Source organism: Jaculus jaculus, chromosome 2 (genome assembly GCF_020740685.1).
Source record: "Jaculus jaculus isolate mJacJac1 chromosome 2, mJacJac1.mat.Y.cur, whole genome shotgun sequence".
NCBI classification, from domain to species: Eukaryota; Metazoa; Chordata; class Mammalia; order Rodentia; family Dipodidae; genus Jaculus; species Jaculus jaculus.
In genome coordinates, this window is record NC_059103.1 from 157555343 (window position 1) to 157574037 (window position 18695).

The 18695-nt window shown below is 36.7% G+C and overlaps 1 protein-coding gene across 1 annotated transcript in view; it reads left to right on the forward strand.

The window, feature by feature from the left end:
• Nucleotides 1-18695, forward strand: part of Cnbd1 (cyclic nucleotide binding domain containing 1) — a 403107-nt gene that overhangs the window by 41189 nt on the left and 343223 nt on the right. Inside the window, 1 exon segment of the mRNA XM_045143551.1 lies at nucleotides 12479-12621. Within this exon segment, the coding sequence (XP_044999486.1) occupies nucleotides 12479-12621 (143 nt within the window).

Genomic DNA, 18695 nt, shown 5'->3' on the forward strand with positions numbered 1-18695 from the left:
CATGCCTTCCCTCCACCATAGTCTCCAAGAAAAGGAGAGAGATAATACTCTTTTACGAAGTAGAAAGAGGAAGATATCATGGATGTACATGTGTAAGGTAGGGGGACATTGGAATAGAGAAAGAGAGCTAAGCTCCAGGATGGCTGATATTTTCCTATCTCTCTCCTTAGTAGGAATTTCATAAGAGAATGTAGGGTGTAGACATATTTCAGAGCTATTGAGGAAGATAAACCCTCTAGGATGATGATAATAAACTCACACTATAAAACAGAATCACATGGAGGGTTTTTAAAGAGTATTGATGTTGTATCTCTGACTATCTCATTTTCTGTGTATTTGTGTACCTGGTTTGAGACTTGGTTCACTAAAATGTATTTCTAGAAGATTTTAAAGAATATTTGAATAGTGGAAAGCCAGAATTGCAGTCAATACAATATTCATTATGAAGTGAATAAAAGTATAGGTTTAACAGAAGGGGGTGCTGACAGAACACCTGAATCTAAGGCTTTACTTGGCCTGCATCTGTCATGCAGGGCTTCCAGAATTTCACATGAGCACAAATGAGGAAAGAATGAGATGCTGATAGGGCTCATAGACTAAAGGACTTTAGGGAGGGGAAGAGCAGTCTTCTGAGGCAGGAATCTCATGATCCAAGGAGAGGACAGAAAAGATAAATGTAGTCAGAACAATACTGCAGTAGGACTATGATCATCTGAATGCTCTTAGGCAAGAGGAGCTCTTCCCACATTTCTACCACCTCTACAAAGCATATCTCAAAGTCTCACCTCTCAAGAAGACAAATTCTTGGGTCATAGCTAGCTTTTTTGTTGTTGTCAAGACAGACAATTGAAAATTTTTAATTAGACTCTGAAAAAGGAAATTTCATAGATCAGTGAGTGAAAAACAGTCTTCAGGCATCAGCAGAGTGTTTACTCTGAGTATAAAATAGAGCAGTATAAACGAGAAAACATGCACACAAATCATCTGTATTGTGACCTTAAAAATGATAGAAGGATAAACTCTCCATTTCATTCACAGAAAAACTTTAGGCAAGTTAAATTTAACAGTATATTTGAGCAAGAAAACGATTCACTACTGAGGCAGCAGCTTTCAGAACCAGAGGAGGTCCTGAGAGCTCCACTAGGCATTGTGAGCAGTGAGAATCTATGGGCCGGACACAGAAATCAGCTGCTTGGTTGTTGTGAGGCATCTGGGCATTGGGTGAGACACCATTTCCCTCATTTGAGCATGAGTCCGTCAGTTGGCTCTATGATCAGCTGAAGGTACATGTTTGTGATTGCTAAACACTTATCTATTTGTTACAAAGAAAACATGTCTCAGTAAGATCTCTATTTATTTACTTTCTAAATTAGGTTGAGGTTTACTTTGGCACTCAGAAGTACAGAGACAGCCTTGGGTTAATGGCCTCTGACTTAGTTAATACTAAGTATATATAGAAGTATTCTTCCTCAGCAGTCAATGTTGGAGCATAAGTTTTAATCTCAAAGGTAGGTGTTTTTCAGACTTTCATACACGTACAAAAGCCACGGGGAAGCGTATTAAAATGCAAATTCTGAGATGGGCCTAGTGGCCTGTGTCTGTGGTCCCAGCTCTCAGCAGGATGAAAGGAGGCAGGAGGACTGACATAAATTTTAAGCATGATTGGGTCACATAATGAATTCAAGACCAGCCCCGTGTAAATAGGAGCCTTTGTCGCACTCAAAAAATAAAAACAAAACAAAAAATGAATAAATAAATAAAAAATAGATTCTGCTTTAGAAGGCTTTTGGAGTAGCTGGCACTATGGTGATGGACCATGGTTCATACTCAAGGAAGTAAATCTAGAGATTACTGTTCAATTTGCTTTCAGAAATAAAATAAAAATCTAATTATAAACTCAGGATTTTGACATGCTATTTAAACACTCTACTGCTAAGCACCACCTATTTACTTTGTTTCTTTGTAAGATAGGTCTGGTGTTACTCAGGCTTTGGACTTGGCATGTAGCTGAGGCTGTTATGAAGCCTCAACTTTTTTAATAGGAGAAGTTTCTGATAGCACTATTTAACTCACATTTAGTTCACTTGTATGTGCTTACTTGCTTTTGGCCACTAATATGGTTTACTCTCCCTTCCCATGGGTTCCTTATCAACCAGCTATGAATTGAAACTATTGAGGAAATTATACTTGTAGTAATACATACATATATTTTTTTCTTTGATGTTACTCCATAAACAATACAGGATAATAGCTACTTACATATAGTGTTTACATTTTACGAGGGTATTTAAAGTACTCTACCAATATTGCACTTACCAATATTGTACATTTTATACAAGGATTTGAATATGTACAAACTTTGCTATAATCAAAGGTGTGAAAAAAAATCCCCACAGATACTGACGGATAATTGTACTTGCCCTCTGGAAGCATCACCATACCTGATCTAAAGCTATATTCCAAAGCCATAGTAATAAAAACAGCATGATACTGGAATAAAAACAGGAGGGCAGACCAATGGAATAGACTTGAAGACCCAGACTTTGGGTCAAGCAACTATAGCTACTTGATATTCGGCAAAGGCCCTAACAATATAGGCTGGAAAAAAGACAGCATCTTCAACAAATGGTGCTGGACAAACTGGATAACCATATGCAGGAAATTGAAACTTGATCCACACTTTTCGCCATGCACTACACTCAAGTCCAAATGGATCAAAGACCTCAATATAAGACCAGGAACTCGAATACTACTGGGAGAAAATTTAGGAAGTACTTTCTATGATATATGAATGGAAAAAGACTTCCTGAACAAAACCCCAGTAGTTCACGATCTTAAACAGCCACTCAACCAATGGGATCACATGAAGCTGAAGAGTTTCTTTACAGACAAGCATACAATAACCAAAGCCAATAGATTACCCACAGAATGGGATAAAATATTTTCAGGTTATCCAACTGACAGTGGCCTAATCTCTGGAATCTACAAAGAACTCAAAAATCTAAACAGTAAAAAGTAAAACACTCCACTCACAAAATGGGGCAAAGAGCTGAACAGGCAGTTCACAGAGGAAGAAATGCAAATGGCAAACACACACTTAAGAAAATGTTCATCATCCCTAATCATCAGGGAAATGCAAATTAAAACAACTATGAGATTCCACCTTACCCCAATAAGGATAGCAAACATCAAAAAATCAAATGAAAATAAATGCTAGCAAGGATGTGGAGAAGTAGGAACACTCATCCACTGTTGGTGGGAATGTAGGATGGAACAACCACTTGGAAAGCAATATGGAGACTCCTGAAAAAGCTGACTATAGAGATACTGTCAGACCCAGTTATTCTCTTACTGAGCATCTACCCTAATACCTTCAAGTCACAGGCCAGAGAGGTTTGCTCAACCATGTTTGTAGCAGCTCAATTCATAATAGCTAAGAGCTGGAATCAACCCAGATGTCCATCACTAAAAGAATGGATAACTAAGGTGTGGTATATCTACACAATGGCATTCTATACAGCAGTAAGAAAAAATGACACAATGAAATTTGAGGAAAAATGGCTGAACCTGGAACAGATCATTCTTAGTGAACTTACCCAATCACAGAAAAAAAAAAAAAAATCGCCACATAGTCTCACTCATCTACAGCACCTAACCTGAATCTACCCAAGATGCCTCACATACCCAGCAAGCATCTTGCGGACTAGACAATAGGATGGGTGGGGAGGGAGGGGAGGGAGAGGAGAGCAATGGAGGAGTGGGAAACACACATCTAGACCCAAAGGGCAATGGTACCATAAAATTCTACTTCCTAAAAGGCAAAAAAACAAACAAACAAACAAAAACAAAAACAGCAGCAAATCACATGTTGCACTTCATGCACACAACAGGAAACTTTGGATTTACTTATTTTTTGGAAGATGTTTTAATAAAATCCTGCAAATGTCTAATAACTTTAAATGTACCATAATAACTAGGCACAGGATATTTTAAGGAGTACAGAAGAAGAGGTAGCTTTCAGTGTGTAAATGTGCTCATATTTCTAATTTATTCAAGCAATAGTATTAGTTTATGTAATAATTTTTTCTTTGTTTTATATAACTTTCAATTTGGATAATTTGGTACAGAGCAAAAATACTTTGACAGTATGCTGATGGCAGCACACTTCATCTTTAAGTATCCTCAAATTTCAATCACAGCCCGACCACAGAAGTTTGTTAAGGGTGTTTCTCATGATCCCAGAACTCAGAAAGCTCAGTTAGCCAAATTATCCATCACTTCAAAACCTGTCAAAATATGTTGCTTTTTTTTTAAATTTCAAAAGCTTTGACTTTAGCTAGTAAAGTGGCTAGAATAACTCAGTTGCTTGAACTGAGACTTTAAACTGTATATGTGTAAAAACAGTAACCATATAGCTTTGATTTGAATTATTGGAGACAAATTTCTATCTATTAATCTCTACACACACATGTTATCATAATATATATTTGTATTACCTGGAACCATTTAAAACCAGTCATTTGGGGGCTGGAGAGCCGGCTTAGCAGTTAAGCGCTTGCCTGTGAAGCCTAAGGACCCCGGTTCGAGGCTTGGTTCCCCAGGTCCCACGTTAGCCAGATGCACAAGGGGGCGCACGCGTCTGGAGTTCGTTTGCAGTGGCTGGAAGCCCTGCGGGCCCATTCTCTCTCTCTCTCCCTCTATCTGTCTTTCTCTCTGTGTCTGTCGCTCTCAAATAAATAAATAAAAAAATTAAAAAAAACAAACAAACAGACAAAAAAAAACCAGTCATTTGGTATGATACACACACAACTTATATGGTTTATGATTTTTTTTCTAAAAGATTGCAGGAGATGTTAGAAAATAGAAAACAAATATTTGGAAATAAAGCAATAGAGAACTTAAAGCAAATAGATATTGATAGACTGCTTTAAAAAGCTGTGCAAAATTATTTTGTAAGCTGATATTTTTGGATGAATTTTTTTTTCTTCTAACATTGTTGGACTTACTTATGTGATTCATCTACATCTAGGTAATGCTTATTTCATGGTAGTTTATATGTTGCCTCAGGATAACACATGTTTAAACCATTAAAAACTGGGAAGACATGTGTATATCTAACTTTATCGTAATGTTATTAGCGAATATATATTTTCTCTAGTATTCTGAGGATTTTGAATGAAAAAAAGCCTTCTTCTTTTTTTTTTTTTTTACTTAAAAAGCCATAGGTGGGCTGAAAGGTGGCTTAGCAGTTAAGGAATTTGCCTGCAAAGCCAAAGGAACCAGGTTTGATTCCCCAGGACCCACATTAGCCAGATGCACAAGGGGGCTTATGCATCTAGAGTTCACTTGCAATGGATGGAGGCTCTGGCACACCCATTCTCTCTCTTTCTTCCCCTCTTTCTCTGTCAAATGAATGAATAAATGATTTTTTTTTTTTTTGGTTTTTTGAGGTAGGGTCTCACTCTGGTCCAGGCTGACCTGGAATTAACTCTCTCATCTCAGGGTGGCCTTGAACTCATGGCAATCCTCCTACCTCTGCCTCCCGAGTGCTGGGATTAAAGGCGTGCACCACCACGCCCGGCTCAATAAATGAAATATTAAAAAAAAAAAACTTTCTAAAAAAGCCAGAGGCATAGCAGTTATGTTTTTATAATTTATTCTGAAAAGAAAACACAATTATGCTCTATGTAAGAGACCTTGTGGCGATGCTTTATCTATCGATTTATTCAAACAGTGTGCACTGAGCAGCGGGTATGTCAAGTTCCTCTATGCAGAGCTTGACAGTGTTGGCAGGCTCTGATCAGAGGTGATAAGTACCTTGGGTGTCAGAGAGGACCACAGAAATGGGTCTGGGCCACATTTGAACAGGTGGTAGACTTGGAAGGAAAGGAAAGCTTCACTGAGTAAAGAATTTTCAAGTTTCAGGACAAATAAACAGTTGAAAAGTGTGGAAAGCATTGCTGAGGTAAAGAGAACTGTGGGTGATGTTGATCATCCACATGCAGAAACAATCTCGGCTGGCATTTCAGTTGCTCAGTTTGATAGTTGTTATTAGGAATATGTTGATATTTTTTCAGAACCTAGGTGATCTGCCTCTTAGTATTAATATAGGTGTGGTGGCTGGAAGTAAGGAAGAGGCCAAAGGAAAGGAGGAGAGTGAAAGAGGAGAGAGAGAGAGAGAGAGAGAGAGAGAGAGAGAGAGAGAGAGAGAGAGAGAAAGAGAGAGAGAGGGTGCCAAGGCAAGGGAGAAAGGAGGGACTGTGTTGTATCCTCTCATCAGAGCTACATTTGAATGTTTGGCAATTTTTATGAAGGGAGGAAAAAGAAAGTGTTGATGCAAAACATAGTCCTCACTTCAAAAGGAAAAAGAGCCAAATTATGAGTGACCATGGCTCAGCAATATGAACTCAAGTTATCCTGAATAATATGTTCCAATGAGTAGTTACATGAATAATATTTTATAGTTATAGAACAAAGAAAGTCAAAAACCTAAGCATTTTCCAAATAAATTAGTGGAAACATTGGATGGGTAGATTATAGCAAATTGGAAAATACTGCTATACGATTTAGATATTACCTAATGAAATTATCATTTTGGTTGATGGAAACTAGCTAACTTTTAATACATTTCAAAGGTTTGACCTAATGGTTGAAAAGATGTTAGGTCAGATACAGAAGGTGGACAATGAATGACTTCTATAGGAGCTAAAGACAGTCCAACATAATCTGGCTTTGGACACGAAACATTCCAGATCTCCATAAGCATGAAGTTCTAATTAATCAGTGAGCCATGTACAACCTTTAACATAAATGTGTGTGTGTGCGGGTGTTCTCTTAGTACTTCAGTTTAGAGAAGTTTATGGAAATGCCACTGGTTGCTTCAGCAATGCTCTAGTATGGTTTACTGTGGCCTAAATTAAACCCATTACAATGTGGTGAAATGAAATTTGTTATCCCAAGTAACCTATGGCATTGTTGTAGCAAACAGAGGGCCATGTGTAGACACTGTTTACATGCATATATTCTGGCATTAAAATGGAGGATACAAGAAAGCTTCAAGTCTGAGTGTTTAAGAAATGCATGGTATTAGAACTGCAGTGGGGGAATAGTAGAGATAGTTTTTGTAAGAAACACCTCAGTGTTAGTGTTGAGAAGGGTTGAATTGCTCTGCTTAATTGGTGCATGTTAATATGCAGTTATGGAACAGTCTAGAAATGAAGTACTGTAGAAAAGGAGAGCGACTAGAAGCCAGAGGATCCAGAAAACAATTAAAGGTATGTGTACATGGTTGATGACTAAAAGAGAATTCATCAATGATGAGACTGAAGGTGAGGACATTTAAGAAAATAAAATCCAACAATGAATCAAGTACACTGTGTCACATATGATCCAACATTTCTTTAGAGAGCCCTAATATGGTGGACCCTGTAATACTTAAAATTTCTATGAGCTTTACTTTTACTTTTGTTATTGAGGAAATATTTTAAAAGATGGTTTCACTTCTGGATCAATATGCCATCCAAATAAGTGGCATATTAAAACACAGGCATGCCACTGCTGATGGTACTAGTCTGAAATGTCAGCACTCAGTATGTTAGGATAGTGGGATCATGAATTCTAGACCAGGCAAGGTTCATGGAGAGATTTTATGCAAGAAAACCCAACAAAGCAAAACAAAAACTAAAACCCAGAAACAAACAAAACAGAATATATTTAAGGAAGACTTCCAGTGGAAGTGATGGAAGCTTATCCTCCTCTGGGCAATCCTGCAATCCTAGCAAGCACTCTCACACTGGCAAGCAAGAATTTTCTTCTTAATCTGGAGCTTTAGCAACTAATTAAGCTAGCTTTGTTTGTTATTACAACCGATTCTTGGTCCATATCCAAATAAAAGACCAATGTATCAACATTGGTTAAGATACATGTAGTTTTAGTTTGTGAAATTTTGATATCATTTGAGGTTGTAGCATAAATACTTGTGTATGAAGTTATAAATCTTTGTCTCTAAATACTAAATGCAGCTATGGAGGAAAACCCAGCTTTGACTCAGAGTGAATCTATGGCTTTAAATGGTAAGGTGGGGAGTGTGGAGCTTCCCCCATAGAATGTGTTGTGGATGGCTAGAAGTTTTTGTTCTGTGTCCTGATATAGGCCTTGCATTCAGTCTAGGAAAGGATGCCTGCTCCACTCATTGCTTAGATTCGCCTTTTTGGTAATAATATGTACTTGAGGAAGTGACTTATAAAATAGAGTATTGAGATGTTTCATATTAATAGGCAAATTTTCTCTGCACTGAATTCTTCTCAATAAAGTAAAAGTAATTCCTATATGAGTGACAGTACAATTGAGTGCTTTGAGTGGCTAGGGTGATGTTTTCTCATTTTTTCTCAACACTTTATAATAATCACAGGTAGAGAATATTAGTAATGGGACAAGTTATCTATAGATGTGAAATTGGGACTGGAAACGGAACCAGATGAAAGCCACTGGGGTGAATGAACAAGAGCCTGACAAGTAGCTAATTTAAGAATGCTGAACAAATTCATGGATCAGTTAAAATTAGATAACATAGATTGTAATCACCCAGGTGTGTTTCTAATTCAGCAATGTTCCGTGGCTGGGAAAAGTAAGGTGTTTAAAGTAGATAAATAAAAGTTAATTCATACACAGGAGTTGCAATAGTGAGGTCAATGAACACATTTTATTGTTTTAACTTCAAGAGTTCATCAAATGTTTTGAATTGAATTGGGAATAGAAAAAAGTTAGGGTCTTAGTGAGGAAGGAACACAATATTTACTTATTATCTTACAAGATTTTTCTCATTATATTTTAATATAAGAGATTAAAAAGACAAAATTTTGAGTTTGGTATGGATATAAAATTAATAGAAATCAGAGAATATAATTTGCTTCTATTTAATCTTAATTCCCCCTTTTAAGGCAAGAAATGACTATGCGTATGTTGTTTGTTGAGTGTTTATGAAGAAACATGCCATCTATTCCTCATGTTTAGATGTGGACATATGTATAAGATAATGGCAGTATTCTAGTCATGTTTAAATATGGATACATGTATATGATAATGGCAGTATTCCATTACTCTTGTTTGAATGTGGATACATGTATATGACAATGATAGTATTCTCTATTAGTACAAGGTAAAATTTGCCATTTATCAACTGACCTCATGTAGGTGGGAATTTGACCATAGTTATTTCACTTGTTTGGAAGAATCTTAGATTTTAAGGTAATTCGCTATTAACTCTGCTTGTAATTATCACTTAGTAAAATTTGTATGGATTTACCAAAAAGTGACAGAGCTAAAGAGAGTTTTGGCAGAGCAAAAAAGATCTAAAGCTTTTAGGAACTATGATATGTATATACACTTGTATACATGTCAGGTCTGGGTTTGAATTTTAGTTCTGCCAAGGACATTATGTTGTTTTAAGAAATTTCCAACTTTGAATTCTGCTCTTTACATCTAAAAACTGGCCATTTATATTTGCCTTACAATGATGATAGAAAACAAGATAATGTATGACATATTTTGTTATATTTTATTTTGTTTGGTAGTATTGTTAATCCTTATAACCTGATATTATTAAGGATTATTTTCTGTTTAGAATATAGTCAGTTTGTAAATATTGCTTACTATGTAAAGAAAACTATACTTTGAACTATGAATGCCTTTTCCCCCCCAATGGATGGTTTTCTACTGTTGCTTACTGGTCACTTTAGAAAATACTGATCCAAAGCCGGTGTGGTGGTGCACACCTTTAATCCCAGCACTCTGGAGGCAGAGGTAGGAGGATCACCATGAAGTGCCACCCTGAGAGCACATAGTGAATTCCAGGTCAGCTTGAGCTAGAGTGAAACTCTACCTTAAAAAATTTTAAAAAAGATACTGACCCACTCATCTGGCTAGATCTTCCAAATTCCCCAGTGAGCTCAGCAGCATTAGTAAGCTTTCCAACTGACATGGCTGGAAAGAAGTTTTTCAGCACCCCATTTTTTGAAAAATCTTTTATTTTTTTATTAGAGGAAGTGGGGGAGAGAGAGAGAAAGATTGAGATTGAGAATGAGAATGGGTTCACCAAGGCCTTTGCAAATGCACTCCAGACATATGTGCCACCTTGTGCATCTGGCTTTACATGGGTACTAGGGAAATCAAGCCCAGGTCCTTGGGCTTTGCAGGCAAATGCCTTAACTGCTGAGCCATCTCTCTAGATCAACACTTCATTTTTTGCTTGAATATGTGATTTTTGTCATTTACAACAAATATTTTACTGGTTTTAGAAATGGTAATATTACTTCTCTTTCCTAAATTAGAAAATATCTTCCAAATATTCAGGTCATACCCAAGCATTCAAGTCACTTATAGTTTATCAACTATGCTTTACTTTGTCAAGTAAATGTGGAGCACATGAAAAAAAATGTTTTAGTTTGCAACTCAGATAAAAGCAAAAGAACTTTTAACTGAGGAATAAAATCTGTTCAGAATACGGCCAAAAAAAAAAAGCTTAATGTTTCTCAACTTTTCACACAGAATACCAAAAAAGAAGTGCAGTCCAGAGTGGGTTAGTTAATATTTAATGGTATTATAACTTTTGCATTGTCTAAGTGTGGAGTACTGAGTAATTCAGTAACTACTTCAATGAGTAGTTTGGTGCCATTGCCTTGATCCATGCTGAAGGGCAGAGTTTTTGCAACATTAATTTTAGATGATTTGAAAGTTTTTTGGTATATACATATGTGTGTGATATTTGTTCTTATATGTATCAAGTCTATATATGTGAAAGTACACATGTATGTGTATGACCAGTCCAGAGGTTGACGTCCTATGTTTCCTTGATCACATTCCATCATATTTATAAACACAAAGTTTTTCAATTGAACCCAGAGCTCACTGATTAGGCTAATCTAGCTAGCCATATTTCCCATGGGATCCCTGTTTCTGCCTCCTGAGCACCAGGGATTGCAGTCAGGTTACCACACAAGTCCAGTACTTATGTGGAGTCTAGGGATCTGCACTCCCATCCTTACACTTGAATGACAAGTGCATTATCAACCAAGCTATCTTCCCAGGCACTATTAAAAGCTTTCCGAATTGCAATTTTTCTAGTTTTAGTTATTGAAGATATCATTTAGTGGCTTTCTATAGAGTCAGCATGATGAATGAATACATGAAAAAATGCTGGGTGTGGTGATACACTTCTGTAATGACAGCACTTTGGATCAATCTTGAGCTAGCAAGATCTTCATGTTGAGACAAGTCTGGGTTATACAGTGACATTCTTTCTCAAAACAAGACAAGATTTAGATAGACATACACACACACATATGCACACACACACCCACACACCACAAATCTCAATATAGTGGTGGTGAAAATGTAGAATAGCTGAAGCACCTTGTGAAAATTGTCATATTATAGTCACCTTAGAAAATAATTTGACATTATTAGAACACTTTATAATCCACACACATTATGGCTTAATTCTACTTTAAGCATATCTTTGTACATACTTTACATATGTGATATTGTTTTTATATGAAGGAAACAAATAACTTGAAAATGAAAATACAATTACCTACAGACTAACAAAATAGCAAAACACACACAAAAAAAACAAAAACAAACAAACAAAAAAACCCCATTAAACAAACCTTTTGGGTACATACATATCTAATGAAATCTTGTGGAGAAATAAAATAAACTATAGTTATTAAATCTTATGCATAAATATTATATATAAATATAATATTATGTAAAAATTAGTTTCATGTACATTAGTGGCATAATTTATCATCTGGAGTTAATTTATGATTTTTTGGCCTTTTTTAATCCCTACATCATCTTAAAGATGGGCCTCATTTGTCAGAATCTTGTCCATTAAGTTTTCAGAGACCTCTTGCTAGGAATTCTTGGGAAAATTAACTAGAAATGGTCATTCATTCGTATGTCTACTGGGGACTTAGGTTTAAGTGTATAATATACTGTAAAATGAGAAGGATTTACTAACTATGTTCAAGAAAGTCATAGTTTATCACTGGAAAAATCAGTTAAAAATTAGCTTTAGTGGTGAAAATATTGGGAAATAAGTCTGTTGAGTAGAATGCAAAGAAAATTAGTTGTTAATTTGAAAAAGTTCCTTAAGTTAGAGAAACTTAATATATTATGAAAGATAGTTCAAATGCTTACAAGTTATAATACATATAATCAAAGTATATATGCTAAAAATATTTCTAATATTTCTAATATGCTAATTTCTATACTTAACAGAATAACACAAAATATAAGCAAACTACTTATTGAGAAATTTGAGGCATTTAGAAAGAATGTTATAAAAATTCTAAATTATCTTAAAATGGCATGTGTATTCTAGTGTTCAGAATAAAGTAAGATTCCTATAAATAAATTTTGTGCAGTGTTAAAGGTCATAAATATTGTTTTCTTGATCATAAAATATAGTAAGAAGACAAAAGAAACAAAAGTTCTACCAGATGATTCCCACGATATAGCTATCCATGTTAAGAAAGCACGTGGCGGCTACAGTTTTTATCGAAAAGATGATGATACCACAGAAAATTTAACAGAATTTATGGCTATTGTAAAGAAATTGTGAGTATTTTTAATATACTTTTTAGATGAATAACTTTTGTTTAAAGTTGGTGTTTGCCAGTAAGCAAGTATGTTTTAGTCATAAGACATCGTGAGCACTGGGCTGGGGTGGGTTGAGGATTCTGGAGGCTATTTCAAGATAACAATTTCCATGAGTTCACTCTTCCTGCCACACCATGGATAGAATACTAACTTTGTGGCTCATCATTTAAGTTGCAAGCAAAAGATGTGTTGTATATTGATGTTAAATTAAAATTATGTTTGAGGTTTCATTAGCTTTTGATTACTTGATGGCTTTTGACAGAATTTAAACTGTCTTCCTCATCAAAGAGTCTTCAAATAAACTTACTTTTTCTTTCCTTTAATTTCCCAAAGCATTTTATACTCTAATTGGAACACAACTGCTTGGAGGAGTAGGAGGAGGAAGACAAGGAGGAATGAGGAAAATGAGGAAGATGGAGGAGGCAGGGAAAGAGGGAAGAATGAAATGGAGACACAGAAGGAGGAAGAGTAGAGGAAAGAGAGATAGAGGCATATATTGGAGTGGAGCATTTTTACCAGAGATAAAACTGGATTTTTGAATAAAATTAAAGTTGAGAAAGGACCATGGGAAAATGTGATATTGGGATTAAGATTTATTATAGTAACAAGATCAAGGGGAAAACTGAACAACAGAATTATCCTTAGAACAAAAACCAAAATGGAATGAATAGTTACAAATCTGATATTTTGTTTTAAGAAATGCAATAAGAATATATGCTATAAGCACTTTTCTTTAAAACTGCTAATTGTACGTTTGAGAATCTATGATAAGAAACTCCAAGAATTTAAGTAATTAACTTATAACATCAAGAAAGTAAAAAAGGATGAAAAAAGATAAAAGAAAATGAGAAGAAAGAAATGGAAAGGAAGAAAGGGAAGTATAAGGGAGGAAGGGAGGGCACTAGTCACTTTCCAGGGAAACATGGGAAGGACTGATAGAAACCACAAACTGTGACAATCACAAGTACATTTTTTTTTTTTTGAATTAGTTATCTGGGAAAACAGGAACTCAGTGAATTTGCTAAAGACATAGGCTAATTGGTAGAAAAATCACCAAAGCACTGAAAGTTACTGTATTTAACTGTATTAAACTACAATGCTCTTGTAAGGTTGCTAATATTGCATTGCTTTCAAATGTCTGATGTCCAGCATGCCATGAATCATTCACTGTTGACTTTTTATTATGCTGGACTGTAAGAATTTTAATTGTAGTGGTACAATCCTCTCTCTTTCCCCTATGTACATGGTAAACATGACCTATGGAGGCCATAGGTCAATGGCAGGTGTCTTCCTCAACTTCTTCCATCCTTATTGTTTATTAAGTGAGGCTTTTACTTGAATGTAGAGCACACTGATTCAGCTAGTCTAGTTAGTCAACATTTCTCCAGGTTCCCCTTTCTCTTCCTCCCAAGTGCGGGATTATAGGTGGATCACCATACCTGCCAGGAATTTACTTGAGTGCTGGGGTCCTAGGTCCTCATGCTTTCCTGTCAAGTGTTTTACCTAATGAGCCATTGCTCCAGCCCTTCTCCTTCTTTCTAACTGGAGAAATATAGCAGTTTCCAAATAAGATTCTGATCTGAGGTGCAGGAGTAACTCAGCCATAAAGACTGCCAAACAGCTGCATTCTCCAGCAAGGTGTCTATAATACCAGTGGATAAATCTAGGTTAATGATGCAATAAAAAGTGCTGATGTATAAATGCCCAGTGTGGTCTCAGAAAGAGAGTGAAATATAGGGTTTATAGTAGAGAAGGACAGACATGGAAGCAGCTCGTCTGTGTCCTTATATGTACCTCCTGGGATTATATTTAACAGCCTGTCTCCACATAACCAGGGTAGTGGAGCTGGTACTCCACTTTCCCCCCTCAGAGGCTCTGGATTAGTCAGGCAGGACTCAACACATGGCAGATCTCATTACTGGCAGTGGGTGGGCTGTGACAGCTGCAGCATTACAGTAGTGGAGGAAATGAGAAGAGGAGTCACTGGTTTATAATGTCTGAGAGTCACATAAAGCTTCAAAGTGTACACGTAACACTTGCGGTGTGATTCTTGTGTCACTATTTTGAGGTAGCTAGTTTCATAGTAAGTAAAACAGCAATGTGTATGCTAAAATCCTGGTCTTGTTCTATAGAACATAGTTTTTCTTCTTACCTGCATGGCATACTAATGTAGCAGATAGCTTCCAGGTCGCTGAGATGGACTTTTAGAGCAGGCACAGTTATGGAAGGAGGGATATTCATTGAAGTGTATAGATCCAGGGGAAGTTCCATAATGGCAGAAGTTGACCCTCTCATAAAGGACCAAACAGAGAGAGAAAAAGACATAAGCCAAAACCTGAAAGCCACACCAAAACAAATACACTTCAGGAACTCTAGGCACTTTGCATATCTGTAGACTGGAATTGTAAATCCATGACACCTTATGGCATGACCCTAAGGTCTGCCCAGTGATACCTCCTCCAAGTAGGTGGCTAGAAATCCAAGAAGTTTCAATAAACACCTTAATCTGTTGGGGAACATCTATTCAGACTATCACAATTATCATAGTGTTTTATCATTGTTTAATTAATTATTTTATTTTAAAATTACTGCCTTACAACCACACACATTTTACTTTTTCTCGGCAGAATTTATCTGGCCTTCTGCTAACAGTTTCCATCAAGGAATACACTGGGTTATGTCCATTTTGTGAACATAATATTCTCATTTAAGCTCATGTTGGTGCTAGATATTTGAGTCCAGGGAGGGATTCCGTAAAGATGCAGGAGATCTCAGGCCTGTGAACCCCAACTTTTGGGTCCTTGTCCACAATAACAAAGAATTGAAACGATGAACTTGAGAAGGGTAAATTATAAATTATGAGGTTTATTTTAGGGAGAGCTAGGTTACAGAGTTAAGGGTAGCAAGGAAGCCCAAGCCAAAAGAAGCTCCCCAACTCCTCACATCCCTAGGGCAAAATACACACACACACACACACACACACACACACACACACACACACACACACGAGTAAAGCAGGAGAGCCCACACCACAAGATACCCCTTGCATAGTGAGTCAAAGAAGACTAAGAGAGTAAAAAGGACTCAGAACTCAAAGAGAGATCACACATGTAGCAAAGCAGGAAAGCACCCCTAAAACAAGCACAGAAATCCAGAGAAAAGAAATCCTTCCCAGCCAGGCTGGGCAAGGGTAAAGGAGGCTGAGGGAGACTTAAACACATGTGTTCCAAGAGGGATCAAGAGAGACTTACACATGTATTTAGGCATCCAGTGAGTATAACCTCATCATCAGTCTCAGGTATGTAAGGGAGAGGCCTGATTGATTGGTGAATACAAGAGGCTAACTCAGAAAGGGCCTGCCCACAGGTGTGCTAAGTCACGGAAAACTTGAAGAAGCAGAAACTTGCTGCTGGGGAGTACTGCTTGCAACCATCTTGGATGAGACTGGATCAGACCTGAGTCCTAGTCTTGTTAGGGTCAGCAAGGTGGCATCTCCTTGGGCTTCTGTCCCTAGTTAACTACGTATAACAAATCTGCCTTGCTCCTATTCTCTATCAATGTAATCCTTGTCATAATACAGATCCTTGTTGTTGTGGGATACCAGATTTTTCTTGGAGCTCAGCTGTAGTACCAGTCATAGACACCGCATAGATTTTTTACCATGTGGCTTTCTATCTTTTCCTCTCATAGCATGGGCATCTAAAGCTTTATTTTAGCAAGGTTAGAATCTCTGTCTCTCATATTCTGCTATGATAAGTATTATATGATCTAACTCCATTAACTTTTCCATGCTCTGCTACTCAGAAATAAATTTCTGATTCTATCTTTACACTCAAGGAGAGAGAGGTGGGCGTTCCCTTAGACTGTGTAGCATTACCAATCTTTTTGTGTCAGTGACATTTGCAATGTGCTTGAATGTGTACATGTACAACACAAAAACAATTCAGTTAAATTCTGTTTATTGAAGGGATCAGTTGTCATGTCTGTAGCCTTGATCAGAAGGATGGGGTGCCTCAGAGGTTTTATTTAACAAAAATAAAAGTGGCTGCCTTCCATAGTTTAAAGTTCTTGGTTATTCTGCTTAAATTTTTAAATGAATAGAAATTAATTTTGAGAAACAGTAACCATGAGTAAAAGAAAAGCAAATATTCCTGAGAATATTAAGAAAATTCTGAGTATTGATAATGTGGTATAATTGTGCTTAATCACATTGGTTACAACGTTCTACTTCAAGTCAGTAATTCTGAGTTTAGTACTGGATGAGACATACAAATGGCTTTGAGACATTAGCATCATTGAGGTGGTGGCACCAAAGACAATGTACTTGAGGATCAGAGGACTCTGAATTGGAATTGCATTGCAGGGAAGACAGTGGGAAAAAAAGAGAGGCAGAGAGCAGAGAGATGATGAGAAAGAGAGCTTCTATGTTCAATTTTGTATATTTAAGGTATATCCAAATTATAGTAAGTTTATCATTTATAAGAGTTAAGGTTTTGATCTTGGGCTGGAGAGATGACTCAGTGGTTAAATGTGCTTACTTGCAAAGCCTTACAGACTGTTTGATTCCTCAGTGGCACATGTGTCTGGAGTTTATTTGCAGGGACAAGAGGATCCAATGTGCACATACACTCTTTCTCTCTCTCTCTGTCTCTCCTCTCCTTCCAAATAAAAAATTAAAAAAGATTTTGAACTCTATATCATAGAATCTTTCTCTGATTGCTTCAAACTACAACAAAAACCACAATCAACCACAACAACAAACTGGACTGGGAAGTTCTTGAAGACTTATAGCATGTTGAAAGTGTTCAGAGCTCCAAGTAATCCAGAAGTCTCAAGCTCCAAGTTTGGAATCAAGCAGCTATTTCTACTTTTTGATTGGGAGTTAGTAGGTTCACACTTTAACTACAGAGACAAGGAATCACATATTTGTTTCTCTTCTTCCCACTTGTTGGATGAATCTTATGGGCAGTTTGCATTGAAGGGTAGTTTGCTTTGATGGGAAGTTTTGCTGAAATCATATATACTTCAAAAGAAAGTGTATGTTTGAATGAATGAACATTGAGCAAAAAACTAGAAGCTGTGAATGAAAACACTAAGTTTTACATGACTTAAACTTATTTTAATTTTCACCAACCAGTGAGTGAATGCCATATATATTTTTGAACTCTACCACTGTGGCTACTAATACTGTATAACAAGTTTCCTGGTATTGGGATTTCAGGGACATATTTTGTCTTTGTGTAGTTTATATTCTAGCATATTGCAAATGATAAATATATATGCATCACAGTACTAATGAGAAGTGCAGGCAGAAAATCTAATCCAGACTAAGGGAATAGAGTTTGATGGAAATGACCAGGGAAATTATTTCTGGAAGGTGACACTGGAATTTTATGAAATGAGTTTCATAAAATGAATTTCAGGGAATGCATTCAATGTACAGAAAACACAAGTGCAAGAGCATAGCTGTGACAACATATTTCACCACAGCACAGTGGGCAAGAAAGTAACTCATGAAATGCACAAGGCCACAGTGGGGTGGGGGGAGAGAAAGGAGGCCTCAGGAGGACTTGGGAAAGATCTTCCATTAGCATGACATAGACTGTGGAAGGATTAGATGCTGGTGCTGTTACAGACATGGTTAGAAGCTGTATGTGGATAATAACAGTGGATGTGAGCAGGTTTGGGGGGAGCTATTAGAGGGGGGGCTTTGGAACTCGTCTAGTTAAGGGATGACTATGGCACCTTTTCAGTATCAGAAAATTTGGTTCAACATACGGAATTTGATATTTCTTTTTTAAGCATAAGCAATTGAATTTCTAATCCTGAAACCAAGCCTGTTCAACTGACTATGAACATGGTAGAGAATGCAGGCAAATCATCTAACACTGTCCAATGTTTGCTTTTAATGACAGTCTGTAACAACAACAGCTTTAAAAAGGCAATTATGAAATACTTTCTTAAAAATAATTGCTTTTTATAAATGACTGGGTTTTGATAAAAATGTGACTTATATGTGTGTTTGTGGGAAT